The 27,141-nt window shown below is 43.5% G+C and overlaps 1 protein-coding gene across 2 annotated transcripts in view; it reads left to right on the top strand.

Moving 5' to 3' along the window:
* Positions 1-6,866, top strand: part of CWH43 (cell wall biogenesis 43 C-terminal homolog) — a 104,347-nt gene extending 97,481 nt beyond the window's left edge. For both annotated transcript variants that reach the window (XM_053577779.1, XM_053577778.1), the window contains 2 exons: positions 16-171; positions 6,559-6,866. In XM_053577779.1, the coding sequence (XP_053433754.1) occupies positions 16-171; positions 6,559-6,637 (235 nt within the window). In that variant the 3' untranslated portion in view covers positions 6,638-6,866. The remainder of the gene's footprint in view (positions 1-15; positions 172-6,558) is intronic.
* The last annotated feature ends 20,275 nt before the right edge of the window (positions 6,867-27,141 follow it).

Raw genomic sequence — 27,141 nt, 5'->3', positions numbered from 1 at the left:
TTGTTTCTGCTACAGACTGGGTTATGCAAGAATCTCCCATGCTGAACTGAGTGATTCTGAAATTCAGATGGCCAAATTTAGGATCCCTGACGACCCCATTAATTATAGAGACAACCAGAAAGTGGTCATCGACCACAGAAACGTTCCCAGGAGAATTCATTTCAATCCCAGGTGAGGAGTTCCTTTATGTTGCATGCTACATTTATGAGCTACTGCACCCCCTCCAGGGAACCTACGTATCCCCTCAAAATGAGCTAGAAATTATTCTCAGTTCTAGAAGTTTGTTTCAGGTAAGGGAGCCCATGGTAAAAATGATAAAGTCCTGCTTGGATTGAAGTTATGGATCGTGTCCTCTGGAATGGAGAAACATGTTGTAATCACAACCTTGGGCCAAAAGAAAAAATAAAAACCTCATCTGCTGCATCATCATTATCATCATCATCATCACCATCACCACCATCATCACCACCACCACCAACACCATCACCACCACCATCACCATCACTATCACTGTCATCACCACCATCATCACCAACACTGTCATTACCAGCACTATCACTATCATCACCACCATAGCACCATCACCACCACCACCACCACCACCACCATCTCTACCACCATCACCACCATCTACACCACCACCACCATCACCATCATAACCATCACTACCACCACCACCATGATCACCACCACCATGATCACCATGATCACTACCACCATCACCACCATCATCACCATCACCATCATCACCACCATCATCACCATCACCACCATCTACACCACCACCACTATCATCACTACCACCACCACCATCACCATCATAACCATCACTACCACCACCACCATCATCACCACCACCATGATCACCATGATCATTACCACCATCACCATCACCACCATCATCACCATCACCATCATCACCACCATCATCACCATCACCATCATCACCACCACCACCACCACCACCATCACCACCACCATCACCACCATCACCACCACCATCACCATCACTATCACTGTCATCACTGCCATCATCACCATCACTGTCATTACCAGCACTATCACTATCATCACCACCATCATCACTACCATAGCACCATCATCACCACCACCACCACCACCTCTACCACCATCACCACCATCTACACCACCACCACTATCATCACTACCACCACCACCATCACCATCATAACCATCACTACCACCACCACCATCATCACCACCACCATCATGATCACCATGATCACTACCACCATCACCATCACCACCATCATCACCATCATCACCATCACCATCATCACCACCATCACCATCACCATCACCATCATCACCACCACCATCACCACCACCACCATCACCACCACCATCACCACCATCACCACCACAACAGCTAATATTTGACTGCTGCTATGTCCTGGACTCTGTTCTAGGTGCTCATTGCTATCTCAGTTAATCCTCATTGGTTGATACTCTTGTTATCCATATTTTATAGATGAGGAAACTCAGGCTGAAGAACACAAAGTGACTTCACTGGGTTTTGTGGCTACTCAGTGACGGAACTAGTAAGTAGGAAGGAAGCCCTGGGACGCTCAGCTCTGGCTACACATTAGATCTGACTGGAGAGATTTAAAAAAAAAAAATACCATTGCCTAGGGCCCATCCAAGACCAATTCATTGGGAACTCTTGGGTTTTGGGCTTTAAAAAATTCTCTCCAGGTTATTCCAATTGTGCAGTTCAGATGGAGACTACAGGGCATAGACAACTCATTTACATTGCAGGTGCTCCAGCATGTGAAATGCAAGTGTGTAGGGTTTTGTTTTGTTTAGTTTTTAATGGAAGTTATCTGAGAAATCTCTTTGTAGAAAAACTCATCATTTGGAGTAGTACATGCTCTTTTCTCCCTCATAACTGGGTAATGAGAGGAAACTTCCCAAAAAAGCTAAACACAGAACACATCCTATATGTTATTATTATTGGACATTTCTACTTGTACCAGCTAATTGCTGTAGAAATTTCTCATGTTTGGGGAGACATAGACATCTCTCCACCCCCTTTCTCCTCCTTGTCCCTTCTTACAAGAAAAAATTGTACCAGAATGTAGGCAGTGAATGAGAAGAGCTGTAGCCAAGCAGTGATTTGCTTTGGTTCCAGTGATTAGCTGTTTATCTTGCCCTCTGTAAGTGTAAATTGATTGGGAAGAAACTGGGGTCATCTGTTTTGTTCAAGTCCTCACTTTTGCTCAGTTACTTTGGGACAATTGCTTAATGTATCTAAGTCTGCAGGCCCTCATCTAAAAACAGTAAAAAGGTAGTGTCTACATCCAAAGGTTATTTAAGGTTCAAGCTCATAGTGAATGGCAGTGTTAAACCAAACTGCAGTGGCAACAATAGTTGTAATAGTAACAGTAGGGATAAAATATTAATAGAAATTTTCTATCCTTGTGCTGATTGAGATGACTTCTTAAATCAGTGGTTTTCAACCTTCCTAATGCCGTAATGTATTTTCATTGTTAAAAAAGGGTCATGACCCACAGGTTGAGAACCACTGTCTTAAATGGAAGCTAGAAGATATGGGAAGAAAAAGATTTTCTTGTCTCCTTATTCTTCACATATGTACCAGGAGTGTGGAGAAATCCAAGTAAAATATTTTTGGCTAGCTGTAAATCGCAGATTGATCCAAACCAACTGTGAAGGGAGCTAGAGCTGCTTTCCCACTTCATTTAATTATGAAAATAACAAAGGCATAAGTAGAAATCTTGCCTTCATTTAAAAATCATGGTGAAGCTGGAAGAGGTGGTATGAGATTGTAGTAGTTCCAGCTACTTTGAGGCTAAGGCAGGAGATCGCTTGAGCCCAGGAGATCAAGGGTGTGGTGAGCTATGAGCAATTGTAACAGAGCAAGACCCTGTCTCAAAAAAAAATTTTTAAATAAAATAAAATAAAATAATAATCGTGATGTGAACACTTACTAGACCTCTAGAACTTTTCATTCTGTCTAATTGAGAGTTTCAATTAGAAACCTGCCCCCAGCCAGCCACTAGCAACCACCATTCCCCTTTCTGCTTTTATGAGTTCAACTTATTTTGATTCTACATAAATGAGATTATGAAGTATTTGTCTCTTGTGCCTGGATTATTTCACTTAGCATAATGTCCTTTAGGTTCATCCATGTTGCTGGAAATGACAGGATTTCCTTCTTTCTAAAGACTAAATAGTATTCCTTTTTGTGTATATATACATATAGGACAGTGGTTCTCAACTTTCCTAATGCCGCAACCCTTTAATACAGTTCCTCATGTTGTGGTGACCCCCAACCATAAAATTATTTTCATTGCTACTTCATAACTGTAATTTTGCTACTGTTATGAATTGTAATGTAAATATCTGACATGCAGGGTGGACTTAGGCAACACCTATGAAAGGGTGTTCGACCCCCAAAGGGATTGTGACCCACAGGTTGAGAACCACTGATATAGGAGGTCTGATGATTGAATTCGTGAATTTGCCACCATAAGCTTATGTTGCCTGCACTGTACAAACAACTCAGTAAGGTTTTATAACCTTAGTATATCAGTGTTTCTCAACATACTGACACTGGCATTGTCTTACTGAGTGGCATTCATTATTGCTGTGCCATTGCAACAATGTCAGAGCTTGAATTAGAGCAATGAATAAACATCTATAAATTTCTCATTAAACTTATCAAGAGTGGAAATGAAATTAGGGACGTGTTAGTCCAAGTTTATGGGGATAATGCCATGAAGAAAATGGCAGTGATAAATGGATTAAACCTTTTACTCAGGGGAGAGAAAATGTCATTCATGAAGGGAGATCAGGGAGGCCAGTGCAAGCACAACTGATGAAAACATTGCAAAAATTCTTTGAATTGTGCATTAAAATTGTCAGCTGACTATGAGAAACATAGCAGACCAAGTAAACATCAATAGATATGATTTTCATCTTGATTTCGTCAATAACCCAAGGATCAGCAGTTGTTTAATTTACATATATTTTTGCATTTTTGACAGTTTCTCTTGGGATTGATTTATAGGGTTTTTTGTTTGTTTGTTTGTTTTGTTTTGAGACAGAATCTTACTCTGTCACCCTATGTAGAGGGCTGTGGTGTCATCATAGCTCACAGCAAAATCAAACTCCTTGGCTCAGAGGATCCTCTTGCCTCAGCCTCCTGAGTAAGGATTACAGGGGCCCATGATGACATATAGCTAGATTTTTATTTTTAGTAGAGATGGAGTCTTCCTCTTGCTCAGGCTGGTCTCCAAACTCCTGAGCTCAAGTGATCCAACTTACCTTGGCCTCCCAGAGTGCTAGGATTACAGGCATGAACTACCACACCTGGCCTGATTTATAGTTTTGTTACATTGTGGTCTTAGAAAATATATGATATGATTTCAATTTTTCTAAATTTGCTAAGACTGGTTTTACCCAGTGGATCTCTTTTTGGTGTCTGGCCACAAGTAATAGCCCAAACTAGCTGAGCTTACCAGCAATGCCCCTGCAGGCTGGGAACATCCCTGCCCAGGATCCCAACAGTAGCAAAGGTGTAGCTTTCCTGTGGGGGGAGGATTCTTGACAGATGCACTGAGGCTGAGACCCATACTTCACTTCCCTTTTCAGTTCTGCCCACATGGTTCCCTCACCTCCCAAGGCTAGTTCACAGATCTCCCATCTCCCTTTTTTGTCCCCAAATGGCACAGTCAAGTCCTAGGGGTACAGGATCTGGCCTGCAGGCCTGTGCTCTGATCTCCCAAGTTCAATCCCTGACTGGGCCAGGGAGAAGCATGCTGGTCCCAAGTTGCCTGTGATGTTCTAAGGTAGGTTGAATGCCCCTCCTCTTCTGGTTATGTTTTGCTCTGCTACTGCAGCCATGTGGGCAGCACTGGGAGGGCCGGCAGGCAGGAGCTCAGAGGCTCACCACCCTTTGGTCTGCTGCAGATCTTTAAGAGGAAAGGCATGAGCCCTCCTCTCTGTGGAATCCTGGGTGTGGGGGGTTCACAGACAGAAGGGAAACAGCTGCTCCTGAGAGTTTGGGCTCAATTGTTCTTTGGGGCACCTATGGCAACTCACATGGGAACTGTGGGCAGTTGTCGCAAGGCCCCCTGGCCCCAGCTTGCTGCACTCTTCTCTCCCTGGAAGGCAGCCACACTGAATGTCCAAGCTCTGGGATCACACCATTCCCCTGGGACCCACTGGCCCACTGTGGCCCTGGCAGTCTGGGCAGGTGTTGGGAGATATTGGTGTGGTGAACAGTGACAAAAAAAACCTGAAGGGCTGAAGCTCCCTGGGGAGGACAAAAGCACAGAATGGGAGGAGAAGCAGTGTGGCCCCTGCCGCCTCAGCTCGGGTTGGTGATGACAGTGAGCAACCTTGAGGGGGCTGCCAGCCCAGTGTTCTGTTCTTAAGAAGCTCCCGGTTCACCTGTAATCCAGCACCACTCTGGGAGGCTGAGGTCAGTGGATTGCTTGAGCTTATGAGTTCAAGACCAGCCTGAGCAAGAGTGAGACCCGGTCTCTAAAAACATAGCTGGGTATTGTGGTGAGTGCCTGTAGTACCAGCTATTCAGGAGGGTGAGGCAAGAGGTTCACTTGAACCCAGGAATTTGAGGTTGCTGTGAGCTAGGACACCACATCACTCTACCCAGGGTGATAGACTGAGACTCAGTCTCAAGAAAAAGAAAAAGAAGCAGCTCCCAACTCACAGGCAGCTGCGTCTTTTGGGCTCCTGAGGGTAGAGAGCTGCTCTCTGAAAGTTGGGGAGCCTGCAATGTGCCAGAGATGTGAGGGAGGAAAAACAGACGCCCGCCACCCTTTCCAGAGGGTTCCAAACTCCTCTGATCTCTGTCCGTATCTTGTTCCTTATTGTTCTGCTCCTCACCTGCTTCCCAGGGACTCAGGGAGGTTCTGGCACTTTTCCCTGAGAATTACACCTTCCCGCCTTTCTTCCCTCTGGCATTTTCTTCCTGCAGTGATCTGGTGACTGATGTCTCCTCTCTCCTCACCCAATAATTTGTAAACAGCTATGCTTCTGGAATGATCCACAAGCGTGAACAGAGCACCTTGGAAGTTAGACATTTTAGTCAGCCTTCCCTATACACGCGGTTCCTTTTCTGTTTATTCATTTGGTTTTTTAGAAATTTATCACATCAATTCTGGTTTTATGATATATAAGTAAAACCACAATAGATTATGGTTGAAGTTTTACATAAGAATGTATCTTTCTGGGGAGTGGTGCTTATGGCTCAGTGAGTAGGGCACCTGCCCCATATACCAAGGGTGGCGGGTTCAAACCTGGCAACAAAAAATAGTCAGGTATTGTGGCAGGTGCCCATAGTCCCAGCTACTTGGGAGGCTGAGGCAAGAGAATCGTCTAAGCCCAAGAGTTGGAGGTTGCTGTGAGCTGCGATGCCACTGCACTCTACCGAGAGCGACAAAGTGAAACTCTGGCTCTAAAAAAAAATATATATATATACATATATATATATATGTTTGTGTGTGTATGTTTCTGAATGGTTTTTACATGTTAAATAATTTTTTTTTTTAGATTTGGATCCTACAAAGAAGGACACAATTATGAAAACAACCATCATTTTCATATGAGTACTCCCAAATATTTTGTATGAAATATTTTTAAATTTGTTAATTATTTATCACTCATATTCATAGCTCAAGAACATAGGTCAGTGACAGACTTCTTTTATGGAATATTTAAAACAAGAAGTTATTGGTTGAGCAAGTCTAAGAAAAAAGCATATATATAAAAGGAAGAGATTAATGAAAATGGGAAAATCCACATGAAGAGCCTCTACTTCTAAAAAGGATGGTATCTAAACAATGGGAAATCATGTCAGTTCATAAAATACGTGTTGCTTAATAAAGTATTTCTCCAAATTGTTTTGCTTAAATTTTTAATAAAAATATGCTTTGAAATAGGAAATTGATTTTTTGATGGGCTAGAAAGACAACTTAAAAAATCAAGCATCCTTAAATACTTCTTGGGACAAAGTAGGGAAAAAATATTTACAGATTAAGTCTAATTGTTAGAAAAATATATGTAGGTGACTGTTACAGTCAGCAGCTGTGGTGGCCCATCACCATCCCTCCCTGAGTTGATGAAATCATCTGGCCTTTCCCCCACACTTACGTCACACCAGGGATGTACAGACATACCTTGTTGGGCCTCCAATTAGTCAGGCCACCGCCCTCTCACACAGAGGGCCGGGGTGAATTTCTTCTCTAGAACCAAGTAGGTAGGTATCAGGGAGAAGTCAGCCCAGGAGCACTGTCCCCACAAGGGATTTGTGATTTGAATGTTGGTTAGAGAGGTACATAAATTCTCAGAACTGAAAAGGCCCCTGAATGCAGTTTCATGTTTGGGGACAGAGATAAAAACTGGAAGAGAGAAAATTTCCAAAGGTTTTATGCCATGATCTCAGAGTGTCCCTGGGACCTGTTTCACACAGGTGCACGGCACATTGCCATTGCAAAATGCTGTGTCTCTGTAGTGGTTTTAAAAATGTGTCCACATGATTCAACACTTTCTTCAGAAAATGAAGCTTCATTCGCTTTTCAGTGAATGTGGCTAGACCTAGTGACTTGCTTCTAATGAGGACAATAAAGTGAAAGGATGGTATGTGTCTCCAACCCTGGTTATAAACGACATTGTGGGACTTCTGTCTTAGTCTTTCTCTGGGAGAAGCCAGCTGCCGTGTCATAAGCAGCCCCATGGAAAAGTGGTAGGGAACTAAGGTCTTATGCCAACAGCCATGTGAGTGAGCCCCAGTCAAACTTCAGGTGACATCCATGCCAGCTAACATCTTGACTGCAACTTCACAGGAAATCCTGAGCCCCAGCCATCTACCTTAGCTGTTCCCAAATCTTAACAGGTAACCGTCTGTTGTTTTAAGCTACCATGTGATGGGGGTAATTTGTTATATATCAGTAATAAGTAACTCAGCTCTTGAAACTCTTAAACTTTGAGAATCTGGCACCAAGAAACATATTTATTTGGTGTCTGTTATATCCATTGTACTGTGGTGGGCACGTGGTGGTGGTGGGAGGTGTCACTTAGTCCAAGATGTCATTGCCCTAAACACCAAGTGTGGTAGACAGGAAGTTACTAACTACTGACTGTTTACCTTCTACTGAGCAATGTACTTTACTAACATTGTGTCCTAACAGCAGTACTACAAGCAGGTCTGTCTACTGTTATGATCTGGATAAAATATCTGGAACCCTCATTCCATCCCTCTAGAAAACAGTGTCTTCCCAAGATGTCTGTGAATCATGGGAGGTGAAGGGGGCAAGACTCACCTCTTTCACTAATCTCCTCCCACTATTATGTTTCAGTTGATATGTGGTCTCACTGTTGCATTTCTGACGCCTTAATTATGCTACTATGCAAGGTAAACGCAAAGAGGCGAATGCACTTAACGCACCCAGCCAGTGCCCAGGGAGACAGATGTTCATATGGATAATAAGAGCTGCCTCAGTTTTATTCCAAGCAAGCACAGAGCTAGGTTCGTTCCTTGACTTGCTCAAATCAAAGTAAAACGAAACACTCTTACCACGTGCTTTGTGGGCACTATATTCTACTGAATGCTTGGGAAGACAGAGAGAGGTTTATGTTATAGAAACTCAAAACATCTGCAAATAGAGTAATTGGATACTCCCTTGTTTTACAAATCTTTTGTCTCTTCCACACCATGTAATTTAGCAATCTCCTTCTTCTCTAGTTTTTTCTTTTTTTCTTCATTTATTTTTTGTTTATTTCAGGTTAATATGAAAGTACCCATGTTTAGGTTACATTGTTTTCAATTCTAAGGTGAAGTTCAGGTCGTAGTTGAGCCCTTCACCCTGGGGCTGTGCTGACACCCTCAGTTGGGCTCATTACCCGAGATCCCGCCCGTCACCCTCTCCTGTGCCCTCAGTCCCCTCTCCTTCTTCCCTCCCCCTTGCTAGACTACGCTTGTGTATTTTCTTTCTTGTGGGCATGTAGTTGTTTATATATTGTTTTCATATTAGTATCGAGTACATTGGATACTTGCTTTTCCATTCTTGTGATACTTAGAAGGATGTGTTTCAACTCCATCCAGGTAAACACAAAAGATGTAAAGTCTCCAACATCTCTTATGGCTGAATCGTACCCCATGGCGTACATATGCCACAGTTTGGTAATCCATTCATGGGTTGATGGGCACTTCTCTAGTTTTCTATGCTACGCTTCTCCCCAATTAACTATTTCTTTTTCTTAGCCTCCTGCTTACTCATCAAGCTCTTGACACTTCTATCTCAAAGGCTTATCTAAAAGGGAGACTTCAAGACACCTTGCTTAGTAAATGATAACAGGCAGAAAGTTTGAACAACATAATCTCAGTGAGTGTACAGAACTTCAAGGAACTTCAAGTTATTCATACAGATATCTTTCTTTCTTTCTTTTTTTTTTTTTTTGACAGAGTCTTAGTTTGTCACCTTGGGTACAGTACCATGGCCATCATCATAGTGATACAGGACAGGCGGGCCCCAACCAGCTCAGCCTGTGGCTGCAGCTGGCAGAGGAACCAGTGAGCTGGAGAGTAGGCAGGGGGGCCCGTAGGAGGCTGCAGTAGCAGAGGGGCCAGACAACTGCTGGTGAGATATCAGCACCTTAGGTCTCCCTCCCCTTGAGCTTGCAGCTGAACAGGGAACCACCCCCCCAACCCCCCATTTCCTAGGCCTGGTCAATTTCATGTAAGCTTCCTAGGCCTGAATGAAAGGGATTGTAACTATTCATTTGCTACTGAGTTGGGAGCTAAATGTAACTACAGAAGACCCATGCAGCTAAGTGTAACAACTAAGTCCTCTAAATGTAACTAAAGAGGACCCCAGGCAATTATATATACCCCTGGACAAAGAGGCAGGAGAGGGCGGCGCCTGTGGCTCAGTGAGTAGAGTGCCAGACCCATATGCCGAGGGTGGTGGGTTCAAACCCAGCCCCAGCCAAACTGCAACAACAAAAAAATAGCCGGGCGTTGTGGCGGGTGCCTGTAGTCCCAGCTACTCAGGAGGTGAGGCAAGAGAATCACTTAAGCCCAAGAGCTGGAGGTTGCTGTGAGCCGTGTGATGCTACAACACTCTACCGAGGGCAGTAAAGTGAGACTCTGTCTCTACAAAAAAAAAAAACAAAAAAAAGAGCCGGGAGAGAGACAGAGAGAAAATGAGAGAGTTTTCCCCAACCCGGGTTCTCTCTCTCTGCCGGGAGCTTTGGTGTTTTTGTATTCTTTTCTTTTCTGTAAATAAATTCTGTCTTACCACTGATCTGTGGTCTGTGGATTCATTCTTTGAATCACTGAGACTAAGAAGCTACTGAAGATGAAACTCCGATATCAAAAGCTCACAGCAATCTCAAACTCCTGGGTTTGAGCAATCTTCTTGCCTCAGCCTCCAGAGTAGCTGGGACTACAGGCACTACCACAATACCCAGATAGTTTTTCTATTTTTAGTAGAGACGGGTCTCACTCTTGCTCAGATTGGTCTCAAACTCCTGAGCTCAAGCAGTTCACCTGCTTCAGCCTCCCAGAGTGCTGGAATTACAGCCCTGAGCCACGGCGCCAGGCCCAAGTTACTCATTCTTTTCAAGTGCACCTGCAGAACATTTATCAAAACCAACCACATGCTAGGCCAAAAAGCAAAACTCAAAAAAAGTCAAAATATTGGATTAATATAGAGTATATTTTCTGATGACAATATTGATAAAGATACTACTATCTTTGTTATATATATGAGTAAAAACATTCAGCAATCTCTACACTTTCATAATTTGTATGTTTTTTTTTGCAAGTCCACAGAAAGTTTGCTTATGGTTTGATCACAAATACTAGTGGAGCACTCGGTGTGATCGTCATTCTGATGATTCTAGCTATTCAGCCTCACAGGTACTTGTTGCCAAATCCTGGGGTAAAATAAAAGCCCTGATGTTTTGGGTGGGGCGAGCAGGGGAAGCTGACCAGAGTTTCTCTGACTGCTGGCCCTTCTAAGCACATTGGACTACCTTGGGGAAGGAGGCTAAGGTTTGTGGTAAGTTGTGGGCATCCTGGGGACCTGGTGGAGACTGCTTCAGAGTCTTCATGATGTCCGAGCTTGGAGTGAGTAGTAAACTGGTATAATCTGTGCATCTAGCAGAATACAATGTGTTCTCAGCTTTTTTTTTTTTTTATATTTAAGGTTTCTGAGGAAATCTATAGATTAGAAAGTAAATCAATCCATAGAAATTTGATGTTCCTGTTAATGATAATACCAAGCCACCTTCTGTCAGTGGACCCAGGATGATTGGGATTTCTGGGGACCTAATTCCTCCTCAATTCCAGTTTACTCTGTAAAGAAGGGAAGTGTGCACATTTCCTTATATTTGTACAGCTTCCTAGCAGAGTAAGATACTACATTAACATTTCTTTTCTGTTTTTTCTTCTTTTTTTCCCTTTCTTTCTTTTTTCTTTCTCTTTTTTTCTTTCTTTCTTTTTTTTTTTTGCCATAATAGAACTTTCTAACAATATCTCTGTAAATATTTTCTAACATTTCTGGCAGTTTTCCATTTCTTTTTTCTTTCTTCCTTCTAAAAATGTAGCTAGAAAACAAGATTGCATTTGGATTTTGTTTTCTTTTTTTCCTCCAGATGGCTTTTAAATTTATTTATTTATTTAGAGATAGGGTCTGGCTGTGTTGCCCAGGCTGGTCTTGAATTCCTGGGCTCTTCCCACTTAAGCCTCCTGCATAGCTGGGGCTACAGGCACATGCCACCACACTCAGCTCATTTTAAATCTAAAATGAGAATGCAGTGGGTTTGGGGTGTGCTCTGAAGGAGACAGGTCTGAGAATCCAGCAACTCCCAATTGGGGAGATGTGGTCTGTAGACAGAGGAAGGCAGAGACCTATGGGGAAATAGAAGCATCCAGAGCCTTCCTCCACTTTGCAGTGGATGTGCTCTTTAACAGTGTGTCTCCTGCTCTCGAGACCAGGCCCCCCACCTCCTCCTGGAGGTGGACCCTGGTGATTCCAGATATGTAGTTCTTTTGCCTTGTGGTTCTCCTCTGATTCTTTTTAGATGGTCAGATAGATTCTGGGGACAATAGAAGGGACAAGAGAAAAGGAAACATACCTACCTGCTGTGTTGTGGATGGTAAATTTGTTTTATTTTTTTCCTTTTGGGCCAGTAGCTATTTCGATTCTCATGTGTTTGGGATGCATTCAATTATTTTAGCTATATAGCTTCCTGTGAGCCAATAATAATGCAGTTTCTCTCTCTCTGCCCTCCTCCTTCCCTCCCTCCCTCCCTCCCTCCTTCCTTTAATGTATATTAAGGAGCACTACAGAGTTAATGTCTCGAACTGCCTTCATTATAGGAGCAGCAAATAGGAATAGCAACATAGTTCAGTAATTTCAGAGTAAAGACATTCAAGAAGACTTAGAATGGGAACCATTTCATCAAACATTGATTGATAACAACACAAATAATCAGACATCCTTAATAAACTGTAATTTTCCCCTGCACTCCATTTTTTGGTGTAAGAGGCAAGTTATTAGAGAATATGCCCCTATTGAAACCCTGGAATTCATAATCACAGGGCTGGAGGGAACCTAGAGATGACATCATTCGGCTCTTGTTCTGCACATGAGAAAACCAGATTCAGAGACACAAGGTGATCAGCACAAGGACAGGACATGTAATAATAAAGCTAGAACAAGAAGGAAATTCCTCCTCCCGGTCCACCCAGCCTTCCACCTTGCACATGATACCGCCTCATATAAAATTTGCTGGAGAAAATATTTCCAAACTCATACACTATAAAAACTGACTGCAATTCTGCAGCTGCACCAAGCTCCCAATGTTTGAAGATTTAAGAGCTTGAGTCTGTCTGCCTTACACATGCCTTGAACACGTAGATGGTGCCCAGCTCGAGACTCACAGCCCTACAGGATGGAAGCGCACTTTCCACCTGCATCTTTCTTTCCGTCTTTCCCCCAGGTGCCACCTGTGCCTGGCCTGTATCTCCGTCTGAGATGGAGACGTCTTTCTCAGCTACCTCTTTGACTGTTTCTTCCTTTTACTTCGTGAGTCCTGGTGTGGGCAGCGCTGCAGAAATCCTGCTTCCTCCGTCTTGTGCAATCCCCTGAGCAGAAGGAGCCCAAGCCAGCCCACCTGCTGGCTAACTTGGCCCCTGGCAATTTGCCTGGCTGGCTGGGTGGCTGTTAGAGTTCATCCCTCCTCTCATTCTCCCTCCTTCATTTTTCCGACTTCATTCCCTTCTGAAGGGGGCAGGACCTTGCCTCTGCCGAGAGCTGGAAGGGTAGAGATCAAGATTGCTTTTGTGCCTAAGCTCCCTCTGCTCACAGCACGGTCCCCTCTTTGAGGTCAAAGTTGGCCTCTGCCCAGGCTTCAGTTCTGGTGGCTTATCTGAAGGATTAAGTCAATGATCTTTAAACATTTTGACGTGTGCAGCCCTATTAGTTAACAAAAAGCAAGCAGGCGCTCTCATATAACTCTCTTACAATTGACATTCAGGCACTACTACGAATCCATGTATTAAGCATAAGTAAAGCTTAATTTCTTTCCGATATTTTTGGATAATATTGGAAATATTGGAAAAAGAAATATGAATTGATGTTGTCATGTTTTCTCTGCGCACTTTCTCCCTCTCCCTGAATTAACGGCTCAATGAGGCAGTAGATGCTCTGAGAGCCACTTTGGGGTAGTCTGGGTCCAGTAATAATAATAATCATGAATGTTGGCAGGACCAAGCCTTTACATAAAATATTCCATTGAAGTTTTACAGGAGCTCTGAGGGACAGGCACTATTGATTCTCATCCTATTGTTGAAGAAATGCAGGCTTAGATTTGCTGATCTTTGCCCACCCTTGCTGCTAGCAAGAGACAGGGCAGAATGAAAGGTAGGGTGCTCTGACTCGAAGCTCAGCACTGCGCTGAGCCTCTTGGGGGGCCGGCAGCAGACACTGGCTGAGAGCTTCCCTGTGCTAAGCTCTGGGCTGACTCACAGAGAAAGACAGATGGAGGCCCTGTTCGCTGCTACTCTACTGCACTCTGGTATCCTGAGGGCTCCCTGGAGCTGACTGAAAGGGATTGATCTAGTTGAATATGTTTTAGGAGACTTAAAAAAAAAAGGGCTACATGGAATTGGTGGTGGGATTTTTCTAAAACCTTAGAATATTATGCAGTAATACAGCACATTTGAAATCCTATTGGCTTTGTGTCTTGGAATATTATAATGTATAGCATCATTTCAATGGGAAATTGCATTTTAATTTTTAAACATCCAATTTCTTGGAGTTTGGGACTTTTGCTACTGTGGCTGGAGCCATGACTCTGCTCAGGCTTCTGAAGGCTTGCCACCAGTGTCCCATGCAGTGACAAAAAGATGGTCTGGTTGCATCCCATTGAGACCAATAAATAGCCAGTGGGAGAAGGTATTTGCAGGTTATGTCTCTGACAAAGGTTTAATAACCAGAATCCACAGAGAACTCAAATGTATAAGCAAGAAAAGAACAAGTGATCCCATCGCAGGCTGGGCAAGGGACTTGAAGAGAAACTTCTCTGAAGAAGACTGGCACACGGCCTACAGACATAGGAAAAAATGCTCATGATCCTTAATTATCAGAGAAATGCAAATCAAAACTACTTTGAGATATCATCTAACTACAGAGAAACTAGCCCATATCCCAAAATCCCAAGACCAGAGATGTTGGCATGGATGTGGAGAAAAGGGTACACTTCTACACTGCTGGTGGGAATGCAAATTAATACATTCCTTTTGGAAAGATGTTTAGAGAACACTTAGAGATCTAAAAATAGATCTGCCATTCAATCCTATAATTCCTCTACTAGGTATATACCCAGAAGACCAAAAATCACATCATAATAAACATATTTGTACCAGAATGTTTATTGCAGCCCACTTCACAATTGCTAAGTCATGGAAAAAGCCCAAGTGCCCATCGATCCATGAATGGATTAATAAATTGTGGTACATGTATACCATGGAATATTATGCAGCCTTAAAGAAAGATGGAGACTTTACCTCTTTCATGTTTACATGGATGGAGCTGGAACATATTCTTCTTAGTAAAGTATCTCAAGAATGGAAGAAAAAGTATCCAATGTAGTTACCTACCATGAAACTAATTTATGGCTTTCACATGAAAGCTATAACCCAATTATAGCTTTAGGGGAAGGGGGAGAGAGAGGGGAGGGAGGGGGGAGGATGGGCGGAGAGAGGGTGATTGGTGGGATTACACCTGTGGTGCATCTTACAAGGGTACATGTGAAACTTAGTAAATGTAGAACATAAATGTCTTAACACAATAACTAAGAAAATACCAGGAAGCGTGATGAAAATGTGTCAAACGGTCTACAAAACCAGTGTATGGTGCCCCATGATTGCATTAATGTACACAGCTATGATTTAATAATTTAATAAATAAATAAGAGATTGAATATATTTCTCTTAATTTCCACCACTGTCACCTGAAAGCAATTGATTTTTTTGTTTTATTTTGTTGTTTTTTTAGAGATAGGGTCGTTCTATGTTGCCCAGGCTGGAGTGCAGTGACTACTCAAAGGTGTGATCATAGTGAGCTGTAGCTTCAGATTCCGGGGTTCAAGTGTTCTTCCCACCTTGGCCTCCCTAGTAGCAAGGACTGTAGGCATGTGACACTGTACCTGGTTTGACTTTGCATCCCTAAACAGATAGTAAAGGTGGATGTGACAAAAATTAATTGTTGTAAGGTCCTGAGTTGAGTGACTGCATTTGTTCTTTTATATAATTTTGATAATGCATATAGCTTTGTCATCTACAAGTCCTTTTCCACATACAATTTTTTTAATTTGATTTTTTTATTAAATCATAGCTGTATACATTAATGCAACCATGGGGACCACGCACTGGTTTCATATTCAATTTGAAATATTTTCATCACACTCATTAACATAGCCTCCACATATAATTTTTTTATCTTCCCAATTATCTACTTAGCTAATGTTTTGGTTATCTTTGGTTGCATAATAAGCTGTATCTCATGATTCTGCGTGTTAGGAATTTGGGCAGAACTTGAGTGGGCAAGCCTTCTATTCCACTTGGCATTGATGATGGTCATTCATGACATTTGGATGGTGGCTGGACTGGGCAGGAGGGTCCAACCTGCCTCTCATGACAGTGCTTTGATGAAGATGGCCATAAGGCAGGACTCAGCTGGGGCCCTGGGCAGCGTTATGTAGCTAGATTTTATATGCAGTGCTTCAGGCCTCCCAGAACAAGTTTTCCAGGGGATATTTCCTGCTCTTAGATATTGGAACAATGTCACTTCTTCTGTATCCTAATCCCCAAGGTAGTTGTGAAATTCCAGGATAGGGGACCAAGACCTCACATCTCAATAGAAGATGTGTCAGGAAGCGTGGGGCCATCTTTAACTCAACACAGCTGGATTTCAGGAGGGAGCATTTGCATTGTCTAAATGAGGAAATTAAGATTCAGGCTATCAAGTGACTTGCCCAGAAGAATGGCTACTAAGTGGGGAAAGTGGGACATGACCCCAGGACTACTGTTTCAGAGCCAGTGCATCTCCCGCCTCTCTGGTCTGCACATCTGCTGGACTTCTCATGGTCTTCCCAGAAATACTTCCTGAAGAAGTATTAAGAAGTATAAGTTGCCAGTGCAACGGTTTGCTGCTCCTCTTTTCAAAGTTACTGGGGGAGTGCAGGGCATGTGAGGGCCCAGAGAAGCCCCTGTTCCTGTCTTTCTGATGGCACATGCCCCCAGTGCTTTTCCCATTTGACGGATTTCTTTTCTGAGATGAGAATGAAGTGAGGGGCAAGAAGGAAAAGGCAAAAGACCTTTCTCCGAGAGCCGGAGGTCAGAGTGGGTGTAGCGTGCTCATCGTTGCCTCTGGTGTGTGCTGCTGGTCACTGTTCCCTGCGGTCAGCCACTCACGGAGGAAGCGCCACTTACTCAGGATTAGTGGGGTGGGCAACTAGTCAGGAAATAAAAAGCTGTGGGGTGAAGAAATAAGTGTGAACAATTTCATCGATCAATATGAATCAGTCCTTCGAAATCTGGCTGGAAATTGAGATGTTATCAACAAAAGCAAGGGCATGTTTCACAGCAGTTTTCCCGTACGTTACAAACAGCTTTTTGAAGAGCACCTTCCATTTGCTCTATTGCTCAGATTTGGTTGCAGGAAATCCTGGGGTTATCTCTGGCAGAAGGCATTTTGTCTTGACTAATAAGCTGTATTTTCTCTTTCCTTTATCTCAAAATTTCAAAAGATGCTTTCTTTTCCTTCCAGTGAAGCAGTGGCGGATGCTAAGTCTGTCCTTTTTTCTTATTACAGTGGCACCCACTGCTTTTAGTTTTAAATTTGTGCTCTGAATCTTTGCAAAAACCTTGTCTTTCCTCTTTTTAAAGTCCTGGGATTTGTTTTATTTACTGCACATAAATCTGCCTGATTTTTCCCCAAATGGCAAAAGCGCTGAAGAATACCTTGGGAATCTACACCACAGGTGAACAGGAGGAAGACTTCTTTCCAGGCGCTTCTGAACGTGACCATCCTGAACAGGATCTCGCTGATGCAGAGCCAGGACTTCAAAGCTACAGCAAAATTAAAGTTCAATCAAAACGTCATTCACTCGAAACAGTTTTGCTTTGTGGATATCAAGTACCCCATGTATTTGCAGTGGATAGAATTTTCATAAAAGGAACAACAGGAGTGCTAGATTGCATTACTTAAAAATGATGGTAGCTATTACCACAAAGGGGAAAAATAATGAAGGCAGAGGAAAGATTACAGCAGTAGAGTCAGCTGAAAATAAAAGGCAGCGTGTCTGAGCACTATGGGGATATCAGTCTCTGCTTTTCCTTCACTGGGGACATCTGAGATTGGGGGAATTTCTGTTTTCTGAAGTGCTATCGAGCTCACCTCACTGGCAGGGAAGCCAGCATGGTTAAGATAAGGCCAGGCGTGGTGGCCCAGGCCTCTGGGTGGCTAAGGTGGGTAGATCGCCTGAGCTCAGGAGTTCAAGACCAGCCTGAGCGACAGTGAGACTCTGTCTCTACTAAAAATAGAAAAACTAGCCAGGTGTTGTGGCAGTTATCTATAGTTCTAGCTACTTGGGAGGCTGAGGCAGGAGGATTGCTTGAATCCAAGAGTTCGAGGTTGCTGTGAGCTATGATGCCAGGGCACTCTACCCAGGGGGACAGGGTGAAACTTTGTCTCAACAACAACAATAAAAGGACATAAAACAATTATCTGGGGTGCAGGAAAAAGTTAGTTAGAATTACTATTTCATTCCATTGTGTTTTGGTATTTAAATGTCTCTTTGGGGTTATGTTTATGACAATGCTATTCACAGGAGAGCCACTGCAGGCAGCATCAGCGTCAGCTGGGCACTGGTCAGAAATGCAAATCCGTAGGGCCCATCTCAAACCTGCTGTCGAAACTGGGGGTGGGGGTGATGATCTGTACTTCAACAAGCTCTCTAGGTGATTCTGAAACCCGGTAAAGTTTGAAGAGCAAACTGGTTTCCAAAGTATGTGATACCTTTGTAAATGAATACACAGATACGCACTGTTCTTGGAAGGTCTTCCTGATGGGAGGCTGTAGGGACGAGAAATAGCGTGTGGGCCTTCTTTCCCAAGGCCTCGCCAGAGGTACCTGTGTTCCTGGATGGCACCTGTGTACAGCGAGGTCGCGCTTATGTAACTGCTTCCTGGCATGTTACTGCTTTTGTCCCCCTGAGCGTAAAGGCAGACAGGACCGTGGATGGCAGATTGTGAAGTGTGGCCTAGCTCCCTGCCTGCTGGCAGCTGGGGCGGACTTGCTACGCTTGCTCCTTCTGCGGCCTGTGAGCTGCGGCCTGCCGCACCTGCCCTCCGTGCCTGCGTTTCCCCCTGCTCTGGCTGGATTAGAGCCCTGGCGTTACAGATGCACACACAGGGAAGGGGGAAGGTGATGCTGTGGTGGAAAATGCCCACTCGGTGGGCGGCGCCTGTGGCTCAAGGAGTAGGGCACCGGTCCCACATGCCGGATGGTGGCAGGTTCAAACCTAGCCCCGGCCAAAAACCAAAAACAAAACAAAACACACACACACACACACAAAGAAAATGCCGACTCGGAACCTTGGGGTCTTCCCTGCCTCTCCCCATTTTGCTAAGTAATCCTGGGGTGCGGAAAGTCTCTTAGTCTCTCTTACATTCTGGGAGAGCTTGCGCAAGTTAATTACTCTGAAAAATGAGAATAAGGTGAGATGTCACTATCCCACAGGACTATTGTGAGAGCTAAGTGGGCTCACGTACACCCCATGCAGAAACTTGAGCGCAAAATAGGCCATTCTCATTTTCCCAAAAAAGCTGTGGACCTGATCTCAGTTTCAGAAGCTTATGTGTTTCTGCCTTCCAGGGTAAATACATCAGTCCCCAAACACAGTAGTGTGTTGTGTTTTGTACATGGAAGCCCCAACATCTCTCAGTGTCTGCAGACTATAGCCTAATCTATTACTACATATTGTGAAGCTTTGACAATAAAGTCAGACAGAGCAGTGGACGAGGTTGTTCAATATTTATTTACCCTTTCCAAGGCTTGCATGTAATTTTCCACTGAAACTCCAAGCTGTAAGGCACAGTGGTAATCCACAATGCTATAGATTGGAGCAGTTTGATGGCACATTGCCATGAGGAGCAGCTAGTAAAGCTGCACTACAGATTATGCTGGCAAAGCAAGTATTCTGAGTTCTAAACCAGGCTGTGCACGCCGCAGCCTCGCTGCTGGACAGCTGAGTTAGTTGACAAGAGATGATGAAAGTGTTCGCCAGAGATTTTCACTGAGTGATCCGGGAAAGTGCTTCTAACCTTTGGCATTCGTAAGAATCGCCTGGGAGGCTTGTGAAACTGGCAGATTTCTGAGCCTCACCCCCAGAGATTTTGATTCAATAGAACCTATTGAATAGGTATAAAGAGGGCCTAGGAATCAGTATTGTTAACAACCTTTCCTGGTGATTCTATTGCAGTTGGTTCATGCAGAAGAGAATTTATGTGACCTGAATCACAGATGTTTTAGAGCTGATAAGCACTTTAAAGCTCATTTGATGTAAGATTTCTTAACCATTTTCTTTTCATAAGAGCCAAGGTGATTGCCATTAAAATAAACGCATGACACTTTCTCATTAATATAGTCAGATTTGACAAAACCCACAAATGTTATAAAGAACTAAAAAATGCCGCAGCGGTAATTCATCACAGACTGAGGCATAGATAAGATTGTCAGTGCGTTTTGCTCAATTTCCTTCTGTTGAATTTAACCCTATCCCCTCAAGAAAACTTAGCAGGATGCAAGTGGGGGAGAGAACAGGTGTTAACACAGGCGCGACCCTGAATCCACTCATGTTTTTGAAATAATCCATTAGTAATTTTGAACACCTTATTAGATGTTCTATTAGATGTTCAATAGATTTCTTGGTGATACAAATCACAATTGAGACACATCATTGTGGCAGGGCCTGCTAGCTGTCCCCTGATTTTTTTTTTTTTTTGCAGTTTTTGGACGGGGTTGGGTTTGAACCCACCACCTCCAGCTTATGGGGCCGGTGCCCTACCCCTTTGAGCCACAGGCACTGCCCCCCCCCATGATATTTTTTCTCCTCTTGATCCTACTCAAGAACCTTCATGTTGGTGCAGACACAGGGACACCCAAAGAAAAGCCCACCTTGCTCAGCATCTCTGGCAGCCAGTGATAACCATGAGACCAAATTCCTAGTGTTGCTGGGAGGGCTTCCTTTGTTTCTACCCATGCAGATTTTACATTCCTTGATTTTGGTGTATCTCAAAACTTCCGTAATGACCCATGTACTGCAAGCTCACAGTCAACAGACAATGAAGAACAAATAGAAGTCTTGTAGAACTTATCTGAGTAATTAAAGTTCTTTATTCAGAATGGATGGGCCAACTTAGATCCTCCCTTACATCGAACTTCTAGTGGTAGTGACTTTCTCCCAGGACAGTGTTCCCCAAACTACTTTCTACCCAAGTGAGCATCTGATGGGAGATCCCAGGGTGAGTGCTAAGGGGAGAGAGAGAGAAGCAGAGGAGCAAAAGTGAAGCCACTGCATCGTCTAGGGCAGTGGTTCTCAATCTTCCTAATGCCGCAATGTACTTTCATCATTAAAAAGGGGTCGTGACCTACAGGCTGAGAACCGCCGGTAGGGCAACAGAGAAAATCAAATGCAAAGGGAGCAGGTGACCTGGTCAGCTGGGCCCAGAACTGCTCAGGTTCCAATAATCCTGGGGGAGGCTTTTGTTCTATGAGGTGCAGCTCTGCCCACACTCTCAAGCTCAGGGGCTTGCTCCCCTCGTGAGATGATGATCAAGCCACAAGAAAGAGTAGGAGATCACAGATCTCACGGGTGACAAGAATGAGGTGGGACAGGAGGTAGCACTGACATCATGAGCGTCCACCCTGGGATAAACGTGCTGGAAAGGGCTCCTTGAGGGGGACCACTTAGAGCCACTAGGCTGCAAAGAGATAGAATAAAAATCCAAGGAGGATATCAGGTCCCCTCATACATATGACAAGGGTGGGATAGGCAAGGAGTTAGAGAAGAAAGCCATAGGGTAGAGAAAAGAAGGTGGAGAGAATGGAATTGACCTAGCTGGTTAGTTGTCTAAGTCTGTTGCTTACAACGCTAAGATATCCAGGCACTGATATCTTGAGACCTACCTCAAAGTGCAATGCTAAAGGGGAGGGCAGGTCGAGGTGTAGGTAAAATGTCTATGACCTTCATGCAATGGTGCATTAAGGCTGAGTCAGGATGGAATGCATCAAGGAATATTTAATCTTATCTAAGTTACTTTGAGCTGATATAACAAAAGACTATAAGGTGGGAGGCTAAAAGAACCAATATTTATCTCTCATGGTTCTAGAGACCAGGAAGTCTAAGGTCAAGGTGTCTGCAGACTGGACACCTGGTGAGGGCTGGTTTCCTGGCTCATGGAGAGCAGCTTTGCCCTGAGTTCTCACACGGCAGGAGGGTGAGTGCATTCTCAGGTGCGTCTTTTATAAAGGCATTAATCCTACTTGTGAGGGTGAAGGGGTGACCCAATCATCTACCAAACGCCTTAATCCTAACCCCCATTGGGGTTCAACATATGAATTTTTTGTGGACACAGACATTCAATGCATAACAGCTCCTCATGTCAGAGCCTGACTCAGGGAGATTTGTGAAAATATTGCTTCCATAAAACAAGGAGAAGAACTCTCAAAAATGAGTTATTATATCATACAGATGAAAATTGAATTAGTGAGCTAGACCACAATGGAAAAAGTTAAAGAGAACAAATGAGGAAAAAAGGTTAAAACACACGATAGATAGATTGAGAAAAGTGTGCATTGTGTAGAAGTAAATGATGAGCAGAATGGAGGGGCAGAAATAATCAAAGAAATAACAGAAGAAAAATTTCCAGGGCCGAACAAAGATAGGAATCTTCTGATTGAACATAAACTCCAAGTCCTGAACAGGATTAAGGAGACTAAATCCCTATCAAGAGACACCCTGGCAACATTTCAGAAATCATAGCACAGGATCCAGAGACATTTCAAATTGCTTAAGATTTTTGGGTTGTCTGCGGTGCATCTTACAAGGGTATATGTGAAACTTAGTAAATGTGGAATGTAAATGTCTTAGCACAATAACTAAGAAAATGCCAGGAAGGGTATGTTAACCCGTGTGATGAAAATGTGTCAAACAGTCTATGAAACCAGGGTATGGTGCCCCATGATCACATTAATGTACACAGCTATGATTTATTAAAAAAAAAAAAAAAGATTGTGGCGTTGTAAGTTACTACTTCATTATTTTAACTCTTGAAATAACTGTTCCAATACTCTATTATAAAGGTATGAATAATTAGTCAATGACTGTGTCTTGTTGATGTGCCTCAAGATGGAAACACCCACAAAAAATAGTATGCTTGGATTTTAGGTATAGCATCACAGATTACAGAAGCAAAAAACAGTTAGGGAGATAAATAATAATTCATAGAAGAAAGTAAGTATTTCTTATCAGCGCCTGTTATCAAAGCCTCATAGAAATTGCACCAGGGAAATCTGCTGATAATACAAGCTGAGTTTAGTGAACTTGCTGAGTGAGGAAAAACACAACTTTGACAGAAGCTCTGTGAGGTCTCCAGAGGGGGAGGTTAGGGAAGGGTTTGAAGGGCTGAAGTTAGTCAAAGGATAGTTTTAGGCCAGGGATTGGCAGAATTTGTAAATCTGGCGAGTTGCTGGAATTGTCTGTGGAATGCATAAATTTGTGTGGAATTACTGTTACTATGGCCTTACTTTGGAATATATAGGTCTGAATGAGCTGGTGTTAAAATAATTTGAGTTTAGTAGAAAAGTCAATTAGTACAACCATTATGGAAAACAGTATGGGAGTTCTTCCAAAAACTAAAAATAGAACTACGTTATGATCCAACAATCTCACTGTGGGGTCTATATCCAAAAGGAAAATCAGTGTCTCCAAGAGTTAAGTGCACTCCCTTCTTTACTGCAGCCTGTTCACGATAGCCAAGATTGGGCATCAACCTAAGTGTCCATCAACAGATGAATGGGTGAAGACTGTGGTGCATACACACAACGGAGTACGTAATACTGTGCAGCCATAAAAAATAATGAGGTTCTGTCATTTGCAGCAATATGGTTGGAACTGGGGCTCCTTATGTTAAGTAAAAAAGTCAGGCACAGAAAGACAAACACCGCATGTTCTCCCTCATATGTGGGAGATAAGGAGGTGGGTTTCATGGAGGCAGAGAGTTAACTGGTGCTTACTAGAAGCTGGGAAGTGTTGGGGGTGGGAAATTAGAGACGTTAGTACAAAAATGCAGTTAGAAGAATAAGATCTAGTGTTCAATAATACAGTAGGGTGATTATAGTTAATAATAATCTGTTGTATAGTTCAAAATAGTGGGAGGCGAGGAATTAGAAGTTTCCTATCATAAAGAAGGGGTATGAATGTTTAGGGTGACAGATGTCCCAATTGCCTGGGTTTAATCATTACACATTTTATGCATATATCAAAATGTTGCATATGCTCCCTGAATATGTGTAATTATTATGTGTCAATAAAATAATAACATGGGCAGTACCTGTGGCTCCGTGGGTAGGGCGCTGGCCCCATATACTAAGGGTGTCAGGGTTTGAACCTGGCCCTGGCCAAACTGCAACAAAAAAATAGCCGAGTGTTGTGGCAGGCACCTGTAGTCCCAGCTACTCTGGAGGCTGAGGCAAGAGAATTGCCTAAACCCGGAAGTTGAAGATTGCTGTGAGCTGTGATGCCATAGCACTCTACCAAGGGCAAAAAAGTGAGACTCTGTCTCTAAAAAATAAATAAATAAATAAAATAATAACAATTTCAGTTTAGATAGTTTATGTTGCACATACGGTTGATTCGATTTGTCTGTTTTGAAAATCAGAGTTTCCATTTCTTTTCTCATTACAGTATCTAGCACAGTGCCTGTGTAGTCATCAATAAATGTTTGGCTGAATTAATTGGTAAATTAACTATCAATGGAGAATCAAGGGCAAAGCTTGATTCTCAAATGTCTACACGTGAAAGTGTATGGCAATGATGCTTAATAAAAATGCAGATTTCCGAGGTCACCCTCCCCCACCCAGATAACGTGACTCAGTAGGTCTGGATTTGGAGCTAAATAATTCTGATACAGACAGTTTATAGATTTCGCTTTTAAGAAACACTGGCATAGTAGCATGATGGTAAAATGGGCTCCCTGGAGAATGGAGCTCTGCATTCTCGCCAGCATTTGGTGTTGCCAAGTTAACTTCTTTTTGTGTGTGTGTGTTTTTTTTTTTTTGGCCAGGGATAGGTTTGAACCCGCCACCTCGGGCATATGGGACCGGCGCCCTACTCCTTGAGCCACAGGCGCCGCCTAAGTTAACTTCTTTTTAAATTTTCATTATTCTACTAGGTGTGACACTTGCTCAGGCTTCGATTTGCATCTGTCTCATAACTAGTGACACTTAGCTTGGGTATCTTTCATGAGCTTGTTCATCATTTGTGTATCTTCTTGGGAGTTTGTCCATACAAAGCTTTTGCCCAGTTTTTCATTGGTAAAGCGTTTGTCACATCTTGATGCATGAAACTTTTATTGAGTTTCTATTATCTTCTGGAGACAGTGCTTGCTAAATCACCAAAGGTAGAGCTCTTGCTCTCAAGGAGAGGGGCCATACAGAGTAGAAGTTTCTATTGAGAAAGGATGGGGCCTGGCAGAGATAATGGAGGCCCACTGGCCTTGGGGGGAAGGAGAGCTGGAAAAGCTTTGTTCTATGAGCTAGCTGTTGGCATGTGACAGAAACGTCACTTGAACTACAGAGCAGGGATACACTGCTGTGAGACCAAGCCCCTGGGACGGGAGGGCATTGGCCAGGCCTCAGGAGCAATTGAAACAGAGATTAGAAGCCACCATGACAAGGCCATTATGTGGGTTGTTCCCTGTGTCTTCCCTTCCACTTAGTTCATTTACTACTCACCATTCATGTGATGCTGTCACCTCCTCAGGGGAGCTCCCCCTCCCTCTGTCATCTCCCCGACTGTGCCACACCCAGAGTCCCTGGCTGGTCTATTCAAGCCTTCAGAGCAAATTAGAAAAAGAAGAGCAGGGTGCCCCTTCCTCTGGGCAAATACAGCTTCACACAGGCCCGTGGCTTGATGAGCAGATTGTAGAGGGGATTTCAGCCCACATGTCCCCTTGTGCTCTTTGTGCAGTGTACAAACTGTATACCCATATATGGAAGTGAGCAGATCCCCAGCTCTCAGAAAGCTGTGCACTTTTTCTTCTGACTACTTATCAAAATGGTGGTTTTACTTTGCTTACATAATTACTTAATTGAATGACTCCCCTGCAAGCTCATAAGCCCCATGAAGGCAGCAACTTGGTCTGTTTTTGTTCAGTGTGTAATTCCTAGAGCCTAGCACTGTGTCTGACAAGTTGAAGCCTCTTGATAAATAATGATTGTTTCATAAATGAACCAATGAACAAGAAAATGAGTGTTTCTGCTTATCTCTTTCTTTTGGACTGGTTTCTTCTATGAGGCGAGAGCCATGGTTAGTGGCAGCTATGAGCCCACAAACAGAAAAACTGCTTCTCCTTGATTCTATTGTTTTTTATTTAAAAAAAAAGTTTTTTGAGACTTAGTCTCACTCTGTTGCCCAGACTAGAGTGCTAGAGCATCCGCCTAGCTCACAGCAACCTCGAACTCTTAGGCTTAGAGGATCCTCCTGCCTCAGCCTCTCAAGTAGCTGGGACTACAAGTGCCCTCTGCAATGCTTGGCTAATTTTTCTGTTTGTAGTAGAGATGGGGTCTGGCTCTTGCTTAGGCTGGTATTGAACTCCTGAGCTCAAGTGATCCTCCTGCCTCAGCCTTCCAGAGTGCTAGGATTACAGGTATGAGCCATGGTGCCTGGTCTTCTCCTTGATTTCAGTTTTTAAAATTCCAGGGAAGGATGCTAACTGGCCCACCTGAGATCACGTGTTCACTGGGGGGCAGGGGTCTGTGTTTGATAAATGGTGGAGTAAACAGTCTCCCCAAGAAAGTGTCCTTCCCAGCCAAAGATGGGAGGACTAGGCAGAGACAATGCCTGTGTCCCACACAAGCCCGTCCATGTGCTGTGTGCTCACCTCTGAGATCATCTGGCCCCCAAATGCCATTTCCTTTCTTCTGGTTCTGGTTCTCTGGCCAAATTCTGTCCTATACTGGAGGTGATAAGTGGAAAAAGACAAGACTGTGGGCAGCCTCAGTCGAGGAAGGCTTCATGGAGGTAAGCTTTTTGCACTGGGTCCACACGGTGGACAAGGAGTCGTGCCTGGAGAGGGCAAGGAGGGGGGGCTCTGCATGGTGGGGGCCAGGCTGCGGGAGTATGTTGGGTGTTGGGTGTTGAGCCATTGATTGTCAGGATTTTTTTCTCCTGTAAATATGTTTGCAAGGGGTACTATCCTAACTCATAGTTTCCCCTAAATTAGTTTATCTGAGAACATCAAGCCAGTCATCCACCAGGATCTCAGGGAAGGAGACACTG

The sequence above is a fragment of the Nycticebus coucang genome, chromosome 23 (assembly GCF_027406575.1).
Source record: "Nycticebus coucang isolate mNycCou1 chromosome 23, mNycCou1.pri, whole genome shotgun sequence".
Taxonomy (NCBI): Eukaryota; Metazoa; Chordata; class Mammalia; order Primates; family Lorisidae; genus Nycticebus; species Nycticebus coucang.
The sequence above is the reverse complement of the archived record's forward strand: the minus strand, read 5'-3'. Positions and strand labels throughout refer to the sequence as shown.